Source organism: Taudactylus pleione, unplaced genomic scaffold (assembly GCF_031769625.1).
Source record: "Taudactylus pleione unplaced genomic scaffold, aTauple2 ptg000276l, whole genome shotgun sequence".
Lineage (NCBI taxonomy): Eukaryota > Metazoa > Chordata > Amphibia > Anura > Myobatrachidae > Taudactylus > Taudactylus pleione.
In genome coordinates, this window is record NW_028284678.1 from 3,349,029 (window position 1) to 3,370,828 (window position 21,800).

Sequence of the window (21,800 nt, forward strand, 5' to 3'; positions counted from 1 at the left end):
CACAGGGATTATTATAGGTAGTCGGAGAATGTCCCCTATCAGCTTAACTCCAATGTAGGCAAATGTAGAGTATCAGGCATCGGTTATTGTTTGACATACCGCTTGTATAAATGCCGGTCGTGAACAGCAGGTCTGTCCGGCTGTGCTGTAATATGCATCGGCGTGTGGCGACTTACTTGGAGATGTTTAAAGTCCGGGCTGGGGCTTTGAAATGTCTTTATTTATATGAGTATTTGAGACCGTAATTACTGAGGAATCGGTGCACAGTTTTTATACGTTCTTTCTTTGCTTGTGTCTGGTGGGCATTGCACAGCCTCCCTTTTAAACAGCTGCACCTTTTCCTTTTAGTTCTTTGATTAGTGCCAGGCTTGGTCTAAACTCTTTTGATTGACTCCTTGCCATTCTCCAGCATCCAGCATTTTAGACATGAAGCCCTCTAGTGTAACAGTGCTTGAATATTTCCTATTTAGCTGCACTTTTCTTATGAGAAAACAGACATTCACCTTCTCAAGCAATGTTCAATCCATCTTTTCTGCTTTGTGTTGTTTTTGACAGGTGAATGGGAGGACGGTGGGTATTGTCAGAGAAACTATTGATGTCTATGGAGAGATGTGGGTTCAGATCACGATTGTTATTTTATTTATTTAGTGAAGCCAAGTTGGAGGGCTAAGGAGCAGTTAACTTGAGTTGAATTTTGGTTCGAAATCTTCCAATGTTATCATTAATAAAGGCATTTATTATTGATAACATTTGGAAAGGCTACAGATGTGTTCTTACACATTTTTGCTGCAGTCACACCAAAAAGCCCCTCTTGACGTGCCAGGTCCCGTGAGACTCTGCTGTCGCTAGGTAAATTTATTTGGGTCTTTTTTTTTTTTTGCCGCTGATTAATTAGATATGCGACACTCATATATCTGTGTGTGACTGGGTCTCTGAATCCGTATATGAAGTTCTACAATGTAGCAGCTGCTGCTTTTTTAATTCCAAGTTCCATTGTGCTTCATATACAGACTCAGGTGCACACAGATATACAAGTGTCACATATCAAATTATTCAGCACAGTCTGCTGGTTCATCCTGATCAAAGACTCCCGACGTTAGCATAGTTGCACAGGACCTGACAGTTCACACAGAGCAGGCAAGTCACGCTCCATGGCATATTGAGGTTAGATGTATGAGGACACCAGTGGCGTAACTAGGGTATTTGGAGCCCAGGGCAAGATGAAAAATGGAGCCCCCCCTATGTGCGTACTGAAAAAGTGCTACATGCAACAAAGGGCATGGCCACTGAAAAATGGGGGCGTGTCAACTTGACACACCACAGTTTCTCATTAATCTGGGAACATTCCTTTCCATTCCATATGCACCTTAATTCCTCCAGTAGTAGTGCCCCTGTTGTAGTGCCCAATATGCAGTGGCCCTAGTAGTAGTGCCCCTCATGCAATGCCCACTGTAGTAGTGCCCATTATGCAATGTGCCCAGTAGTAGTGCTCCTTATGCAATACACCCTGTTGTAGTGCACATTATGCAGTGCCCCCAGTAGTGCCCCTTATAAATTACACTCAGTAGTGCCCAATAATTGGTGCCCCCAGTAGTACCCATTATACAGTGTCCATTATACAGTGCCCCCTTTAATGCCCAATATATAGTGCCCCCCGTAGTGCCCCTTATACGGTTCCCTCAGTAGTGTCACTAATATAGTGCCCCCTATATAGTGCCCAATATCCTTATGCAGTGCCTGTTATGCAGTGCCCCCTGTAGTGCCCACTATATAATACCCCCAGTAGTGCACCTTATGCAGTGCCCAATATATAGTGCCCCCAGTAGTGTCCTTTATGCAGTGCCTAATATATAGTGCCCCTAGTAGTGCCCCTTATACAGTGCCCCAGTAGTGCCCCTTATATAGTGCCCACAATGCAGTGACCAGTATACAGTGTCCCTTAGATAGTGCCCCTTATATAGTGCCCCCTTATGCTGTGCCCCCTTATGCAGTGCCCCCTATGCAGTGCCAATTATACAGTGACCCCAGTAGTAATGCCTTTTACACATAAAACACAAAGATACACAGACAGAAAAAATTACATTTACTGAATCCCTGCTCCTGCACCCACTGCTGTCCACTCCTTCATCCTCTTGACTCATTGTGGGGGCCGGAAGGCGGAGCTCATGGGTGAACTCCAGACTGGCTCCAGCCCTGGGTGCAGAAGACAATGAGAGTTTAGATAAAAATGGGGAAGGTAGGGGAAGGGAATCTCAGTAGGCGCTGTCATTAGCATGCCAGTGACCATTTTTTGCACGCCATCTCAGGCTGCGGATATTTCCACCATCTCTGGTAATACACCATTAGCTGGACATTAATCCGGACCCACATATATAGACCAGTGATTATCATTTTTACCCATTGGATTACAATTGTTTTATGAGACTCTCATTGTGTTCATTTATTTATTTTATTTTACTTTATATTACTTCTTGGGATGCCCATATGACATCATATGTGTTTTTTATCCATTTTGCACATTATTGAATATTTGCTTACAGCAATAAATTGTTCTTTCTTTTAATCAAGCCATATAGAGTTTGCTAAATCTCCAATGCTAAACATATTCATGTTTACAGTATCTACTGCTTATGGGTATTATATCTTGATGCAGGAATACTAATGATTATATGTCAATTTGACAGTTTAGTCAATATAGCGCTGTTCATATTGTATTGTTTGGTTTATTTCCAGACAATGAGAGTTTGTCTGACTCTCATTGGCTTCTAAAACATACACATCACTGTCGGGTAGTACGAGTGTACTACCCGGCGTCGGCGTCAGTGTGTTTATTTTACTTTGTAGTGCGCACCACACTCACTGAGGTCCGTCCGCACTACACAGTAACCACTGACCTGGAGGCCGGCGGGCGGTGCCCCCCATGCCGCCGGTCCTGTGGCGCCCAGGGCACGCACCCCACCCAACCCCCCTTAGTTACGCCACTGATGAGGACTGTATGTAGTCATTATGTTAACATATATAATGTTAACCTGGTCAAAATGTTAACCTTCATAATGTTGACATGGTCATTATGTTGACAGTCACAATGTCGATAGTACATGACAGTGCTAGGGTTAGGGTTAGGTTTAGGTTTGGGGTTAAAGTTACTCGCTGTAAAGGTTAGGGTTGAGGTTTAGTTAGGGTTAGGGCTATAACACTATAAAAAAACCGCTTTGGTTATATGCTGACTACCGACATGCACAATGTGCACATAATGTCCATATCGACATAATGCCAATGTCAGTATTCTGGTGACAACGTTCTGGATATCAACATTTCATACTACACCCAAAAGAAAAGTGCAAAATTATTTGTTTAACCTTCAGTGGATTACAAAGTAGCTAAAACGTATTCATTGCCAATGTCTATTTTGTTAATTCAACATTGTGTTTAGACTTGGCATCATTTATTCACTGAAAAAGCTTTTATGAATGACCATGAAGTGACATATTGCCCATTTTTTTTCCATTTGTGCTGATGCAGTCCATCTTCAACCACTTGCCCGGTGTGGTCACATCATTTACGAGCACACAAGACAGTGCGTTAACTGACATGGTCGCATGCAACCTGTCAGAAATGCACAGTGGGCAGCTGCTGGAAGATAATCTTCCAGCTGCTAATAGCAAAGGGACCTCCCAGCCCTCTGCATCCCTGCACCCTCCCCTAGTGACTGCCGTGCTGTCGATAACTGCTGATAGGTCAGAATAACAGGACCCCCTACCTGGCGGCTGCAGAGTGGAGCAGCCACTGGGGAAATACAAATTAAACACCCTCCCCAGCCCCTTAGAGGAGCAGCTGCCGGGGAGAGCAAAGTCATGATGGTCGCAATGTTCCTGACATTGATAGTCCGATTAATCGATTACCTATTTGGTAAAAAGAAAAAATCGATGTTAATGTCAAGTGTTGATTTTTTAAATATTTTTTTTTATAAAATCGTGTTGGATGAGTATTAAATAGATGTTCTTGACCTAATTCAATCATTAAAAAACACTGACAATTTCGCAGAGGTTTTTGGGAAAAAAATATTTGTCAGTTAAGTTGTTAATAATAGTGATGTAGTTATATTTAAAGCTAAGATTTTTGAACTTAGGGCCTGATTTATTATGGATCACAATTGTTACATTGTATGCAGATCGACTGATGGCGCACGCTGCGCATGCGTACGCACTGCAGTGCACGTGCACAGGTCAGCATTGCGATCGCGCTGCGATCACGTACGTAGATACAAAACCATCCCAGGCTGAGTGACGGGACGTCAGCATTTGGGGGTGGTGATGGGGGAGTGGTCAAAGAAACGCAGGCGTGCCTGTCCATTTGAACGCTGTTTCCTGGGCGTGCATAAATTAGCCACTGCGACGGCATACACAGTTTGAGAACTCATTGAGTGCGACAAGACTTGCAATTTCTGAGACAGGTCAGAGCTGCTGTAATTCTGTGTGAGGGTCCGATGTTACTCGATGTTACCGATGTATTTGCAGGACTTCGAGGTCTGACGGGTTTGAGAAAGCGGTAGTGGGCGTCTCTATGCTGGCTGAGCAGTTGCAGACATTATGATATTTTCTCAGCAGCTGGGATCGCACTAGTGATCCATAATGAATAAGGCCCTTTAGTACTGTATTAGCAAATTCTAATCTCATCTTTATTAGCTATGGGGTAAATACAATGCTAGCTTTAGCTTAACCCAGTTTCTATTATTAATATTTTTTGCTTTCATTTCAATATCAGTATGCTAGAATTAATGGTGAACAACCATGAACCTAAGAAGCCTGCTCTCTATATAAAAAGAAAATGCCTTAGTAATTCAGGAGTTATTCACATGCTCCTATGTAGAAGATTAGTCACAATGGAACCAGGTTTCACATGACTTCTGATGTGAGAGTGATTTGGCATAACATTGCTCTCTGGGATAATGTTTTCTAATATATATATCTACGGTAAACGCATGTTGATTTACTGTATTATCTGCTCTATATCCACTCAAGGATAGGGAGTGGATCCTCTGTACAACTTACCAGGACATGTATTCATATTGCCCTCGTGGTCTAATCATTACTGGTAATAATCAATGGCAGACAGCTGCGGGACCACATAGCTTGGATGTGCAGGCTCGGATAGGTTCGAGTTTGCACGTGGAGTTCGGATTTTTCCCTCCAAAAAAACGGAACTCAGAACGAGGCAAAACGTCATCTTACATGGACGAACATCATCATTCCTGGACAAAAGACCAGGAATGATGATGTTCGTCCATGTAAGATGACGTTTTGCCTCGTTCTGAGTTCCGTTTTTTTGGAGGGAAAAATCCGAACTCCACGTGCAAACTCGAACCTATCCGAGCCTGCACATCCCTAGGAGATGCTTTACAATATTCCTTTTTCCAATTAGTGTATATGTTTTAATAAATACAGTAGCTGATTGTACAAATAAGACAAGACATTGAATACAGGCCAAATAGCAGAGAATCATTGTGAAGAGGTGGGAAGATGAGCACAAGCCAATGTAGTTAAAAAAAAAGGAACCTAATGCTCAGTTACTGTATAGGGTTTTATGGACATATAAACCCCATTGGCCAAATAAAAGCACAGAATTATTGGGCACATTCCTGGCCACCAGCCTCTCTCTCCAAAATCATCCTGCTCACCTTTTCCTTCTCTAACTCATACAACAAATGGGACCTCAGAATTTGATGACAATTAAAGAGGGCCTCATTTGTAAGTCTTGGAAGTGGGACATACCTGTAAATCCTGGGGGTAAATTTATTAAGATGGGAGTTCTATTAAGAAGTGATGTTGCCCAAAGCAACCAATCAGATTCCAGATATTATCTTCTAGAAGGTGCTAGATAAATGAGAAGTAGAATCTGATTGGTTGCTATGGGCAACATCACTTCTTTAATGGAACTCCTATCTTAGTAAATTTACCCCCTGGAGTAAGATCAGATGCCCATTGTGACTGTCCCACCAAGAAATTCTGGGGATGGAGAGGAAAAACTGGAATAATCTCATAGAAATCAGGAGGATTGGGAGCTATAGGAGTGATGCAGGTGGAAACAGTTTTATAATCATGATCTGCAAAGTTATTGCCAATGTACCAAACAGCATGGCTACAAGGGTCAGGTACCATATGTACTATCACTGTTGGCAGCACATGTTTGCCTACTTTGTACAGCATCATAACTACAGCTTTCTGGCAGCAAAGTCTGAGATTATAGGACGGACATTATTCATGCAAATTTCTTGTTTATCATTTGCATTCTGCAAGTATGCACATAATGACACTTTAATATTAAAGATTGTGCATTGTGAGGGGTGAGGAAGACATAGAAATAGACAAAGGCACTTGTAGTTTATGCATTTCTGACTATTAGTAATTTTGCTAGATTTTCATTCACACATGGATGCACCAGTCTTGCCTCACTGCTTTCTAAGGCCATATCTATCTGATAATGTATATTAACAAATTACTGAACACTGGCACGCTGCTTAGAAATATTTATGCTGTGTGGTGACTTTCAGGTGATCTTAATCAACTATATGTAACACTGGCACGCTGCTTAGAAATATTTATGCTGTGTTTGGTGACTTTCAGGTGATCTTAATGAACTATATGTAATGAATACTGTGATGGTGTGTATGGTAGAGTTGTCATTTTTGTGATTTTTTTTCTCAAATAAGGCAGCGTATCATTTTGGCATTTTGGGTGGGTTGTGTGTTTGTTTGTTTGTTTTTTCTTGCGTTCTCACTCTTCTCTCCTTTGTGACAACTGTCTCATTATCTTTCAGAAGTACTCCATTTCCCTTCTCATTGTTTATGCTTCCCCTCTCACATTACTTCTAACAATCCCTTATTTTCCCCATCACATTACCTCTCACTGTCCTCACTTCCCTTCCTCATATTACCTCTCGCTGTTCTCTGCTTCCCCTCTCACATTACCTCTCACTATATTCTGCTTCCCCTCTCACATTACCTCTCACTGGGGCTGATTCAGAGCCGAACGCTATTTGTGGACGGTCGTTCTGAAAAAGGGGCCGGATATTTAAATGAAGTGATCGCTCTTTGTGGTCTGTTGACGCCTCTATGTCTGAACGAGCGAACAAAACATGCGGTTGCTATTTTGCAAAAAACGCCCCCTGGCCGCTCGCATCATACGTCATCTCGGCTATTTATTAGATTAATCGAGTACATCGAACGGCGTATGAACTGCTCGCTATTCTTGTGGTAGCATTTTCCTCCTGCAATCATGCGAGCAGTTCAGGCTAAAAAACAACCAAGTGACGTGGTCAATGACGCTGCTTTGTTAATTATGCACACCCTTAAAACGCCCATTTTGACCGTTTGGCACACCTGCGTTCGGATCTCCACTCCCCCTTTTCAAGCACCTTCCCCTGTTACCACCCACAAACGCCTCATCCTGTTACTCAAATTAGCAGGCGTTCGCTATTTTGCGAGCACACGATTTCTGACCGCACTGACTGGTTGGCGCATGCGTACTAAAACCCATACGCATGCGCAGATATTCGAACATCGCTCCGAACGAATGAGCGGCTGCTTACGAGCTGCTCTGAATCAGGCCCACTGTTCTCTGTTTCCACTCTCACATTACCTCTCACTATATTCTGCTTCCCCTCTCACATTACCTCTCACTACATTCTGCTTCCACTCTCACATTATCTCTCACTATTCTCTGCTTCCACTCTCACATTACCTCTCACAATTCTCTGCTTCCCCCCTCACATTACCTATCACTATTCTCTGCTTCCACTCTCACATTACCTCTCACAATTCTCTGCTTCCCCCCTCACATTACCTCTTACTATTCTCTGCTTCCCCTCTCAAATTACCTCTCACTATTCTCTGCTTCTACTCTCACATTACCTCTCACTGTTCTCTGCTTCCCCTCTCACATTACCTCTCACTATTCTCTGCTTCCCCTCTCACATTACCTCTCACTGTTCTCTGCTTCCCCTCTCACATTACCTCTCACTATTCTCTGCTTCCCCTCTCACATTACCTCTCACTATTCTCTGCTTCTCCTCTCACATTACCTCTCACTATACTCTGCTTCCACCCAAACATTACCTCTCACTATTCTCTGGTTCCCCTCTCACATTACCTCTCACTGTTCTCTGCTTCCCCTCTCACATTACCTCTCACTGTTCTCTGCTTCCCCTTTCACATTACCTCTCACTGTTCTCTGCTTCCCCTCTCACATTAACTCTCACTATTCTCTGCTTCCCCTCTCACATTACCTCTCACTGTTCTCTGCTTCCCCTCTCACATTACCTCTCACTATTCTCTGCTTCCACTCTCACATTACCTCTCACTATTCTCTGCTTCCCCTCTCACATTACCTCTCACTATTCTCTGCTTCCACTCTCACATTACCTCTCACTATTCTCTGCTTCCACTCTCACATTACCTCTCACTATTCTCTGCTTCCCCTATCACATTACCTCTCACTGCTCTCTGCTTCCACTCTCACATTACCTCTCACTATTCTCTGCTTCCCCTCTCATATTACCTCTCACTATTCTCTGCTTCCACTCTCACATTACCTCTCACTATTCTATGCTTCCACTCTCACATTACCTCTCACTATTCTCTGCTTCCCCTCTCACATTACCTCTCACTATTCTCTGCTTCCACTCTCACATTACCTCTCACTATTCTCTGCTTCCCCTCTCACATTACCTCTCTCTATTCTCTGCTTCCCCTCTCACATTACCTCTCACTATTCTCTGCTTCCACTCTCACATTACCTCTCACTATTCTCTGCTTCCACTCTCACATTACCTCTCACTATTCTCTGCTTCCACTCTCACATTACCTCTCACTATTCTCTGCTTCCCCTCTCACATTACCTCTCACTGTTCTCTGCTTCCACTCTCACATTACCTCTCACTATTCTCTGCTTCCCCTCTCACATTACCTCTCACTATTCTCTGCTTCCACTCTCACATTACCTCTCACTATTCTCTGCTTCCACTCTCACATTACCTCTCACTATTCTCTGCTTCCCCTCTCACATTACCTCTCACTATTCTCTGCTTCCACCCTCACATTACCTCTCACTATTCTCTGCTTCCACTCTCACTATTCTCTGCTTCCACCCTCACATTACCTCTCACTATTCTCTGCTTCCCCTCTCACATTACCTCTCACTATTCTCTGCTTCCCCTCTCACATTACCTCTCACTGTTCTCTGCTTCCACTCTCACATTACCTCTCACTATTCTCTGCTTCCCCTCTCACATTACCTCTCACTATTCTCTGCTTCCCCTCTCACATTACCTCTCACTATTCTCTGCTTCCACCCTCACATTACCTCTCACTATTATCTGCTTCCACCCTCACATTTTACCTCTCACTATTCTCTGCTTCCCTTCTCACATTACCTCTCACTATTCTATGCTTCCACTCTCACTATTCTCTGCTCCCCCTCTCACATTACCTCTCACTGTTCTCTGCTTCCCCTCTCACATTACCTCTCACTGTTCTCTGCTTCCCCTCTCACATTACCTCTCACTATTCTCTGCTTCCCCTCTCACATTACCTCTCACTGTTCTCTGCTTCCCCTCTCACATTACCTCTCACTATTCTCTGCTTCCCCTCTCACATTACCTCTCACTATTCTCTGCTTCCACCCTCACATTACCTCTCACTATTCTCTCCTTCCCATCTCACATTACCTCTCACTATTCTCTGCTTCCCCTCTCACATTACCTCTCACTGTTCTCTGCTTCCCCTCTCACATTACATCTCACTATTCTCTGCTTCCCCTCTCACATTACCTCTCACTATTCTCTGCTTCCACCCTCACATTACCTCTCACTATTCTCTGCTTCCCATCTCACATTACCTCTCACTGTTATCTGCTTCCCCTCTCACATTACCTCTCACTGTTCTCTGCTTCCCCTCTCACATTACCTCTCACTGTTCTCTGCTTCCCCTCTCACATTACCTCTCACTATTCTCTGCTTCCCCTCTCACATTACCTCTCACTATTCTTTGCTTCCCCTCTCATATTACCTCTCTCTATTCTCTGCTTCCCCTCTCACATTACCTCTCACTGTTCTCTGCTTCCCCTTTCACTGTTCTCTGCTTCCTCTCTCACATTACCTCTCACTGTTCTCTGGGGCTGATTCTGACCCACTCGCGAGTGCTGGACGCTCGCAAGCGGGTCGATGGTGCCCAAGTGCACATGCGCACGATGGAGGGAGCTCCACCGTGCGCATGCGCGAGACCCGAGAAGCGACGGGAAATCCGTCGCTCGGGGTCTCGCAACAAAGGGTGCGTGCTGTCGATGGTGAGTGACAGCACGCCCCCTTTGGTGGGCGTGCCGGGGTCATGGCTGCCAGACGGAGGCGTTCCCATGGGAACGCCTACCGTCTGGGTCCGGCCCCACTGACATCACTAGTGATGTCAGTGGGAGTGATTTTGGCTCTGATAGAGCCAAAATCACTCCAGGGCTTGCGGCAGCGAGACACTACCGCAGGGTCTCGTCGCAAGCCCGATGGTCGCGATGGTCTTGACCATAGCGGCCATCATCATGGACGCTCGCCTAAGCTGTGGGTGGTCACCCACAGCTATGCGAGCATCCAAGAGTCCGCTCCAAGAATAGGTAGGAGGCCCCTGATCCAGAGCAAGCGCTCTGGTCAGAGCGTCCGGCTCTGAATCAGGCCCTCTGTTCCCTTCCTGACATTACCTCTCACTTTTCTCTGCTTTCCAACTCACAATACCTCTTACTGTTCTCTGTTCCCCTCCTCAAATTGCCTTTTACATTCTTTGTTTCCCCCTCCTCGCATTATCTCTTACTGTTCTGTGTCCCCCTTCGCATTACTTCTCACTGTCTATTGTTTTCCCCTTCCCATTACCTCTCACTGGGCCTGATTCGCTACTGATCGCAACTACAATTACGCACACAGGCCCCCATTTAGTAACTAGTTTTATCACCAAAACGATTGATAAATGTCACTGTGTATAATAAATGGTGCTCCAGCCAATCAGCTCCCAAATGTCATTTTTCTAACAGTTGACAGTTGGGAGCTGATTGGCTGGAGCACCATTATCATACACAGTGACATTTATCACTCGTTTAGGTGATAAAACTCGTTACTAAATGAGGCCCACAATCAGCTGATTTTTGCATTCTATGCATGCATATGCATCGCAGTTCGCGTGCGAGAACCGGCCATTGCGATCGGGACTGCAACCACAGTGACTATGCAGACCCACTGCAGAGTGAATGACAAGAAGTGCCATTTGGGGGAGGAGACGGGGGGTGGTCGGGGTAATGGAGGTGTGACAGTGCCTTTGAACACCATTGCAGGGGCATGCATAAATTAGCCACTGTGATGCCATACGCAGCTTGAGGACTCATAGCATGCAATGAAGTTATCAATTTCTGAGTAAGGTCAGACCTTGTGCAAGTATACGTGAGGCTGCGATGGTACTCGATTGTACCAATGGTTTTACAGTTTTGCTAAACATTATGATTGTGTGTAATTGTAAAGTGGGTGTCCTAATGTTATCGCAATGGATTACTGAATGAGGCTGCGTGCGGAATCGCTATCACATCTGCAGTTGTGATCCATAGTGAATGAGGCCCACTGTTCCTTGTTTTCCCCTTCACATTACCTCTCACTTTTCTCTGTTCTCCTCCTCACATTAACTGTCATTGTTCTCTTCTTCCCCTTCTCACATTTCCTCTCACTGGACTCTATTTACTACAATCCGCATTTTGAATGCAGATTGTAGTGTGATATTACCGACTGAATTCACATTGCGAATTCAGCCAATATCACTTGCGATAAAGCTCTGTCCCTGCGAATCCCCTCCGCACACTTATCACAGTATTTTTGCAAAAAATAGTGACAAGTGCCCGCGGATGCGCCGATCGGCCGCTGCTAAGCCCCGTCCCCGTGAACGCGACCCCCCTGCGACCCTTCCCCTCCCCTCCTGTGACCCCCTCCCTTAATTACACTTACCTCGGGTGATCAGTGCTATGGTGATGTCCTCCATGGCTCCGGTCAGCTGACATCCCATCCTGCACTGGGACACGGTCAACTGATGACCGTGTCACAGTGCAGGATGGGAGACCAGCTGACCATGGGGAGGACATCACCAGAGCCCCGATCTCCGGTCCCTGGACTCTTGTAAGTTTTTTTTTTCCTATTTTTTTTCCCTTTTTTTACAGTGTATCAGCGTGTGGTCTGTTTAGACAACACAGCTGATCACTGGGATTTATTAAAAATCCTTTGCATGGACAAAGCTTGTAATGAAGCTCTTTCCCTTTGAATCCTCTCCGCAGCCTTATCACTGTGTTTTTCGGAAAAAATACAGTGACAAGGTGATGCACATGCACAGACCAGCAGCCGCAACACCACCCCCGGGACCACCCCCACGACTGCTCCCGTGACCCCCCTCCTTTCATTTTACTTACCTTCAGTGATTGCTACTCTTGTGATATCCTTCCCCGGGGCTCCGGTCAGCTGGTCTCCCATCCTGCACTGTGACCCAGTCAGCTGTTCTATGCAGCAGCTGACACGGGTCATAGTGCAGGATCCGGGAGACCAGCTAATTGGAGCCACGGAGGACATCACTGGAGCATCGATCACCCTGGATGCAGGTGTTAGGGTTTTTTTGCAGTGTACCAGCTTGCGGTCTGTTTAGACCACACAGCTGATCACTGGATCCAGCTCCGGGCTCTGCTCTGCTTTTAGAGCAGAGCAGGAGTCCAGTAACCGGGGAAGACCCTGGATAACGCCACCTCCAGGTGGCATTATTATCATAGGGTCTCCCCCGGTATTTTTTCACAATTCTTTTTTAGTAACTTTGGCCAGATCACGTTTCCCATTCCAATTATGGAAAATGCAATCTGCTTACTAAAAATAAGCGATCTTGCAGAACGGGATCTGCTCATGTGCAGTGCATCGGTGCATGCAGAGACTTCACACCAATGGAGATGTACGTAAACCATCGGGTTTGCGTACATCTCTGAATCTGACTCTCTGTTGCGCTGCTTGTCTTGTTTCATATGCCGTAAATACGCTCTACTGTAGGAAAAAGGATGGGGGAGGGGGAATCCGGCACAACCGTGCACAACAGTTAGTGATCCGGTGACTGTTGGGTCCAAAATACCAGTACAGTGTAGATTACAGCCTATATATTATATTATATTATATTGACTGGTATTAATCTGGGGCAAACACAGATTTGGAGTTTGAAGGTCTACCTTATCATTTTCTCAAAGATTATTATATTTAATACACTTCACACAATGTAAATGGGATGTGGTTAAAATGCAGACAGAGAGGATTCTGGTGGTCAGAATGCCTGCACCGGAAACCCAACACCTGTCAAAATCCCGGCGCTGGCATCCCGAAGGTAAGTAGCAGGGTTGGGAGGAGGGTTAGGGTTAGACACTAGGGGAAGGGTTAGGGTTAGGTACTAAGGGGGGAGGGTTAGGTTTAGAGCGTGGACAGGGGGAGGTTAGGATTAGATACTAGGGGGGAGATTAGGGTTAGGCATTGGGGTGGGAGGGTTTAGGGTAGGGAGAGAGGGAGGACTAGGATACCGATCAACAAAGTGTCTGTATTATAACCCTATCGGGGTGGTGGCATAAGGACTCTGACCGTCGGGAATCCCAAACGCCGGCATCCTGTACCCATCCCATGTAAATATACGAATATTAAAGACAAATTTTAAATAAGGTCTATTTAAATCTTGCCTTACAATAGCATACAACTACAGTAGCTACAAGTTTGTGCAACAATATGTAGACAATGTAACAATAGTTTAGCCCTACAGTTGATCACTTAAATGTATTTATTTATTGCTGTAGCAATATTCCACAAAACTGTATCCCTATCCACCCCGAAACTGCCTAATTGTAAGGTCATACAGCCTTTTGTGCAATTTCCCTTGCTCTGTAGCCTGATAAAAAGGGCAATATTATAATATTGTAAAATGTCATGTTATTAAATATAACTCACTATAATTATCTACTGTATATTCATCCTTGATATGAAATAGCATGCAGCGTTTTATGGGCTAACATGTATTTATTATATTTCATTCAGTGCCTCCAGCTATCTTAATCCAACAAAGATCATTCAATGCAACTGCAGATCGACAAGAAGATATGACCTTATTTTGCAGAGCCACAGGCTCTCCCAAACCTCATATCAGCTGGTACAGGTAGGTTTATTCATATATATTATACTTTATACACTTCTATGATTTTTTATTCACGTTAACAGAAAAACAAAGTTGACTGGTAATATATCATTAATACATATTCCAAAATAGCTTTGCATTGCTCAGATTTCCTCACCCACATACTGTTCTATGTGGTATTATACTGCAAAACTGAAAGCTGGTTGCTTTTTGCCAGCACTGAACAGAAATGATAGCCAGTTGTGGATTACTTCTACTGGAAAAGGGTATGTGGCTATGGGGCTATGGGGTGGGCAATATCGGCCCTCCAGCTGTTGCTGAACTTTACATCCCAGCATGCCTTGCATCAGTTTTAGCATGGCCAAATAGGAAAAGTGAGGCAGGGCATGCTGGGATGTGTAGTTCTACAACAGCTGGTGGGTCGCTTATTGCCCACTCTTAGCCGCTAAGAGATGGGTTGGGCCCCTCACCATCCAATGTGCAAAGGCTGTATTTTCGCTATTGCTTGCACCCACTATTGTATCAGTGCAAGTGCTGTGAAGCTGAAACGGGACTACATTGTCTATAGCATTACGTATACTCAGAAAAGCAGAGTGGGGCTGAGAGAGGAAGCACAGTGGGCCGGATTCAAAATTGGACGCAGCACCGCTGTCGCACGCAGTGGTATGCAGTCGGGAAGCCGGCGGACCTAATCCCGACAGCCGGGTTCCCGACTGTCATATCCCGGCAAGGGTCTAAAGACAGGCGTCGATATGCCGATGCCTGTCATTAGACATACGCCGGGAGCCCGAAGCCCGGCATCCTGATCGAAGGACGCCGGGCGCCGAGCGGGGAGTGGGTGGGCTAGGTTTAGGGTTCCCAGGAGGGACTTAGGGTTAGGTACCTCCCCAGGAGCTTAGGTTTAGGCTAGGGGAAGGGGGGGTTAGGGTTAGGCACCCCCGGAGTGAGGTTAGGGTTAGGCACCCCCCCCCGGGGGACTTATGTTTAGGCAGCGGGGAATGGGGGGTTAGGTTTAGGCACTTAGAGGGGGGATTAGGGTTAGGTACTGGGGGGGAGGTTAGGATTTGGCACCCTTAAGGGAGGGTTATGGTTAGGGGGTAGAATTAGGTTAGTTAATACTTATCTGAGGACGATCGGGATTTCCACTGCTGCCGGGATGCTGCTGTCGGGATTCTGGCGGTATGCATCCGGCGGTAAATCATACCGATTCCCACGCAGTGGAGTGTTTTTTTTTCTACTCTACTGTGTATGCGTCTTTCTGCACATGCTTCCAGATAGCGTGTGCAAAGAGTCGGAGTTGCAATTGAGACGCTACGGGAAACATTCCTGGGCTGTGACAAGGAGATGGCTTTGCGGACACACAGGGATAGTCCGTCTTATGGGTGTGTTATGACAGTATCACGGGCGTGTCACTGGTAGTGGCCTGCATACAGAGATGCAGTATCGGTCACATAGGAGGCCATATTTAGATGGAGAATCTGCACCTGCCATAGGGCCAGTGCCAGTTTCAATGGTTTGACCAATGGTGGCATGGACTCGGACACACGGCATGCATAAAGTCTCACAGCTTTATCTGACTCAGAATCAAGCCTTGTATCTCTACCCTACCCTCCAAATCTAGTTATGGTGCTTAGGGGGATATTTAATAAACATAATTATCTAATTTTTCCAACAGAAAGCTGGAAAATGTGATAATTATGTTTTCTCCATATTTAATGCAGTGAAAAGTATGGAGAAATATATGTTTTCTCTAACTTTTCACAGTTTACTGAAATTACAGTTTCTGCCATTGTCACTAATGAGACTTTTCTCCAGATCATATTTATATAACGGTGTTTGGAGATAAATATCTACATTTTTTAAACAAACTTATCACCATCCCCAGATGGTGATAAGTAGCCTTTCCCCTTCAGTACCAAGGCGGTACCCCTGCTTCTGACGGATATATCTCTGGCCCCTTATATTATAATTTCACCACATTTTGAGGGGTAGTAGAGGAGGGTCGGGGCTATCCAATGAGGAGTCCCAATTAAATTTGGGCCCAGAGGAACCGTAGATAGGGCCCCGCAAAGTTGGCCAAAATCGCCCATTGACTTAACATGGAGCGGTCCCCGGCTGGGGACCTGAACTTGTACCGGCTGCTGTTCCGATTTCCGAAGGCCAAGATACACCCAATCTGGTATGGTAGCAGAGCAGTAGTGGGGCTTTAAAACTAGCTATTGCATGAAAATATAGCCTATCAGGAACTGAAACCGGAACCATTCAAAGAGAGGGAAAAATCCCATTGACTTAAATCGGGGGCTCTGGAACTGAGGGCCTGATTCAGACCCGTCGCAAGTGCTGAGCGCTCGCAACCGTGTTGATGGTGGCCCAGAGCGCATGCGCGAGACCCGGTTAGCAACGGGCAATCCGTCACTCCAGGTCTCGCACCAAAGGGGGCATGCTGTCGATGTTGAGTGACAGAATGCCCCCTTTGGTGGGTGGGCCGGGGGGGGGGGGGTGGCTGCCCATCACAAGTGATGTCAGTGGGAGAGCTTTCGGCTCTGTTAGAGCCAGAAGCTCTCTGGGGCTTGTGGCCACAAGACCCTATCACAAGGGTCTCGTTGCAAGCCCGATGGTCGCGATGGTCTTGACCATCACGACCATCATCATGGCCGCTCACATTAGATGTGTGTGGTCACCCACAGCAATGCGAGCGGCCAGGAGGCCGCTCCATAAAAGAAAAAAAAAAGATGCCCTGATTCAGAGCGATCGCTCTGTCAGAGCGTCCGGCTCTGAATCAGGGCCCAAGTTCCCAGATGAGTTCCCATCCGATTCCCTCCTCTTTCCCACAGCACACACTAGAAGACATCAGATCCCCCCTCCCCACTGCACACAGAGAGCAGCCGTCCGATTCTCTCCACTCCCCCGCAGCAAGCACTAGGTAGAAGCCATCGGATTTCCTCCCCCACAGCTGCACACAGATAGCAGCATTCCGATCCTCACCTCTCCTCCCCTGCAGCACAAATCAAGAGGCCATCGGATCACTGCTCCAAACGCAGTATAGCAGTCACACTGTAGCAGCTGTTCGATTCCCCTTCTCTCCCCTATTTCCCAACTCACCACGCACACAGCAGTGGTGTCTCCTCCTCCATCCCAAATCACAGCGCTACTAGTGAGAAAAAGCTCGCCAGGACAGGCTGTTTTCACTTTGCCTGTCCCGGGAGCAAACTTTATATAAATATTGCTATAAAGAAAATGCAATATTAGGCCATATTTAAGGAGAAAGAAAGTTAAGTTTGTTAAATCTCGCCCTTAGTGATAAAGTGTTCCATCCGTGGTGATGGCCTTTGTACATAGCAATGTTCAAACGCATGTGTGAATACGGCATACTTGCTGACTTTCTTATTTTCCTCTCTGTAAGTAGCCCAGAAAGGAGATGTAGGTGGGTGGAGATGGGGGCGGGGCCAGACGACCTGTGTTTTTAGGCTCCACCCTTTATGGTAAAAATGCTGCGAATACCGCATATTTAAATAGGCTGTGGTGCCACATAACGGGATTCTCATAGAAACGTGTCTTTAGGCTCCGCCCCCTTCTTGTTGACTGGAAAATTCTCCCCATTCTGCCCACTTAAATAGGAAGTGGGCAGAGAATGTGGGAGAAGTGCCTACTCATCCGGGGGTGCGAGGGGGGTTACCCGGAAAATCTAGAGCCTCAAGTAGGTTCCGAGAGAGTAGGTAAATATGGAAGACGGTCCAAAGATGATGTTGAAAATTACATATTTGAATATTTGTGTAGAATTTAGAACAATATTTAAAAATGATCTATTTAGTTAATATATTATTCTATATATAGCTTAATATGCATCTTAATTATTTTAATTTATTATTATTATTTTTATAATTATTACAAGTTTTATTTTCTAGCATAGGCAATTTGGTATATTGCCTATGCCTTTAAACCTACTATATAATGTATAGATATTATTGTTTTGAATTAGTGTCAGGAATCAGAATTCAAGTCTACATGACTGAACTGGGGACAGTGGGGACAATGACAGCAGCTTTAACTGAAGGAAGCTCAGAGGATAGAAACTTCCCTGAGGAGCTTTGTGTAAGAAAACTTAGATGAGGCAGGTAAACAACAAGAGCTATAATATTAAAAACAATACTTTCCAGTTTCTTCTTCACTCCTACAACACCCCCTCCCAACTAAGTAACAAAGCTGTCCCTCTCCCTGACGAGTTCACCCGTAGCACAGCAAGCTGAGATAACTCTAGGGGACAGATGTACAAAGTTCTGGAAATTGATAAATTGGAGAGTGATAAACGACCAACCAATTAGCTCCTAACTGTAATTTTTTTCAAACACAGCCTATAACATGGCAGGTGGGAGCTGAGTGGCTGTTAGTTTATCACTCTCCAATTTATAACTTTTCAGAGCTTAGTACATGTCATCCTAGATTGGATAAGAATGTACATTTGATGCCTGCTAGATATGTCATTGAACATTTGTTAAACTGAATCGTTAGTGTCTGCCAAACATTCAAACAAGCACACAGGCTATGAATATGATGTATGTTAGCAGGCTATAGATATATGATGCATGCACGCAGGCTATAGATATATGATGTATGCTCGCAGGCTATAGATATGATGTATGTATGCAGGCTATAGATATATGATGTATGCACGCAGGCTATAGATATGATGTATGTACGCAGGCTATAGATATATGAAATTATGTTTTATTAGACTTCCGCTTCCTACCCATTTTTTTCATTATCAATTATTGATAGCGCCAGTCATTTCATTTTACTTTTTCCATATTGGTGTAGAGGCTGACTACCTCTGTCTGGCTGCCATAGTGACAGCGCACCGAAATACTTTGCTACTTTATAGATATATGATGTTTGCACGCAGGCTATAGATATGATGCATGCACGCAGGCAGCTTTGCAATTGCGATCCTTGCAGAATTGGTAATGCAGCAGGATGCATCACACCCCCTGTGCATTACTTAACCGAGCTGCGTTGTTCAACGTAGCATCAGTTAATCTGCCTAACATCAGCCGGTGGCGGTGACCCATAGGGTCCTACAGCCGGCCGCCGCAGTATACAGGAAGAGGCTAGGAAATCTCTTTAACCCGACGGAGATTCTGGCCTCTGCCATCCCCCCCAACAGCGGCGACACGCCTTCGTTTCGGGTAACGGAGGCTGACGCCGCCCCCTCCCCGCCCCCAAATGGCATCAGACTGTCAATCATTGACAGTCTGCTGCCAGTTTGCCAGCGTACTCGCAGACCCATTCTGCACATGCGCAGAACGGGTCTGGTGCCTGCGCAGATTCCCAAACATCAGGAATCTGCGTTCATCAGTGCACTGCTGAGTCAGGCCCTCAAAGCGCAGTCACTTCCAGGTGGTAATATTGGTTGGTAATATTTCCATACCTGAAATCAGTCTTATGTTTTAACAAAAATGTAACCCTCTTTCTGTGGCGAAAGTGTTAGCAGGTTAATTAAGCTTTAATAATATGTGTGAATGAGATGGGAGCTGAGCGGAAGTGCTGTGACTTCTGGGGATTCTTTCATGGTACTAAAGGCTTGATTCTCAGTTGTACACTGTTGGCTTCGCTGCTGCTTTCTAACATAAGCTAAAGCAGCAGGAGGAGTCTGGTGTAAAGAGACTCCTCCTGCATGCTTGTGTGATCCGCAGCTGCGTCTGAGGACGTAACCATTGGATCATTTGCGAGACCATCGGTCATCTGAGTAACCCTCATGTTACTCAGACGGCCGTCTCAGAATCATAGCCAAGACCAAGTTATCTGTGTCAGATGATGCAGACCCTGCAGAAAATGTGAGTGACATGCCGCCATTTTCAGGAATGCTGGCCAGCCCCACCCTGAAATGTTCAATCAGGCTGCAGAATAGGGGGTACTGCGAGCAAACTTGCAGGACTCGTTCTGCAAATGAGCAGAACAGATCCTGCGCAAGCGCAGTCCCCCCACCATCGGACTTGTACGCAAACCATCAGGTTTGCCTAGCAGTCTGAATTAGGTCATAAATCCACATATATATCTCTCTCTCTTTATATATATATATATAAAATACTGTACATCCTTGTATAGGCTGCACTCACATTTTCATTAAAAGTACCAACAACCGGGATGTCTCCCACTTCATACTGTATAGAGAATTCAAAGAATGGGGCACTCACCAGATTCCTTTTGCACATAAAAGCTGAATCTTTATTTCTCTTATATACATATTGGGTAATTTCCTCCAGATTAACAATATATGCAATTTTTCTTCTAATATTGATTATATTGCATATGATATTGATTTATAATGAATTACAAAATAGTAACTGCACTTTACTCTTTTTCCTTTCCTATCAGCAACATTATCATGTTAGTAATTCTCTCATTGACTATTCAGTGCCTATTGGCAAATAGCCAAAAGCAGAGCTATACAGCTGATAACGTGTTGATATTTCCTGCAGTTTCTGTGGATAAACTGTGATTAGAGATATCTCACTCACCATTCAATGCTATTTAGCAAATGGTGAGAAGTACAGTAAAATCTAGATAACTTCTTTATGCTAACTCTGGGATATTAGTATAAAAAAAATAATACATTTTACATCAACCTCCAAAAGAAGGGAAAACAATGTCTTACTTAGGTTAAATTAATCGCCATGTGTTGGAGAACTTAGGGGGTCATTCAGACCCGCTCATGAGCGGCAGTACGCTCGCAAGAGGGTCGATGTTCCCCACTGCGCATGCGCATGACGGAGGGAGCTCCATCGTGCGCATGCACGAGACCCGGAGAGCGACAGGATTTCCATCGCTCCGGGTCTCGCACCAAAGGGGGCGTGCTGTCAATGATGATTGACAGCACGCCCCCTTTGGTGGGCGTGCCTGCCAGACGGAGGCGTTCCCATGGGAACGCCTACCGTCTGAAGCCGGCCCCACTCCCACTCAGTGGGAGTGATTTTGGCTCTGATAGAGCCAAAATCACTCCAGGGCTTGTGGCAGGGAGACCCTACCGCAGGGTCTCCGTCGCAAGTCCGATAGTCGTGATGGTCAAGACCATCGCGACCATCTTTTTGGCCGCTCGCATATGCTGTGGGTGGGCCCTGATTCAGAGCGAGTGCTCTGGTCAGAGCGTTCAGCTCTGAATCAGGCCCTATGGGCCTGATTGAGAGCTGGACGCAATTAGCGCTCGCTCGTTCTGAAAAAGGGGGTGGCTATTCAAATGAACCGTTCGCTCCTTGCGGTCTGTTGCCGCCTCCATGTCTGAATGAGTGAACAAAACATGCAGACGTTTATTTGAAAAATACACCCCCTGGCCGCTCGCATCATACGTCATGTCCGCTATTTATTAGATTAATCGAGTACATCGAACAGCGTATGAACTGCTCGCTATTCTTGTGGTTGGTTTTTCCTACCACTATATTGCTAGCAGTTCTGACTATAAAACAACCAAGTGACGTGGTCAATGACGCTGCTGTATTAATTATGCACACCCATAAAATGCCCGTTTTGACCTTTAAACATGCCTGCGTTCTGATCTCCACTCCCCGTTTTCAAGCACCTTCCCCTGTTACCACCC

The 21,800-nt window shown here is 45.4% G+C and overlaps 1 protein-coding gene across 2 annotated transcripts in view; it reads left to right on the plus strand.

Annotated features, from left to right (window-relative positions):
• NCAM2 (neural cell adhesion molecule 2) overlaps window positions 1–21,800 on the plus strand; it is a 342,401-nt gene that overhangs the window by 150,868 nt on the left and 169,733 nt on the right. For both annotated transcript variants that reach the window (XM_088481682.1, XM_088481683.1), the window contains exon 6: window positions 14,116–14,233. In XM_088481682.1, the coding sequence (XP_088337808.1) occupies window positions 14,116–14,233 (118 nt within the window). The remainder of the gene's footprint in view (window positions 1–14,115; window positions 14,234–21,800) is intronic.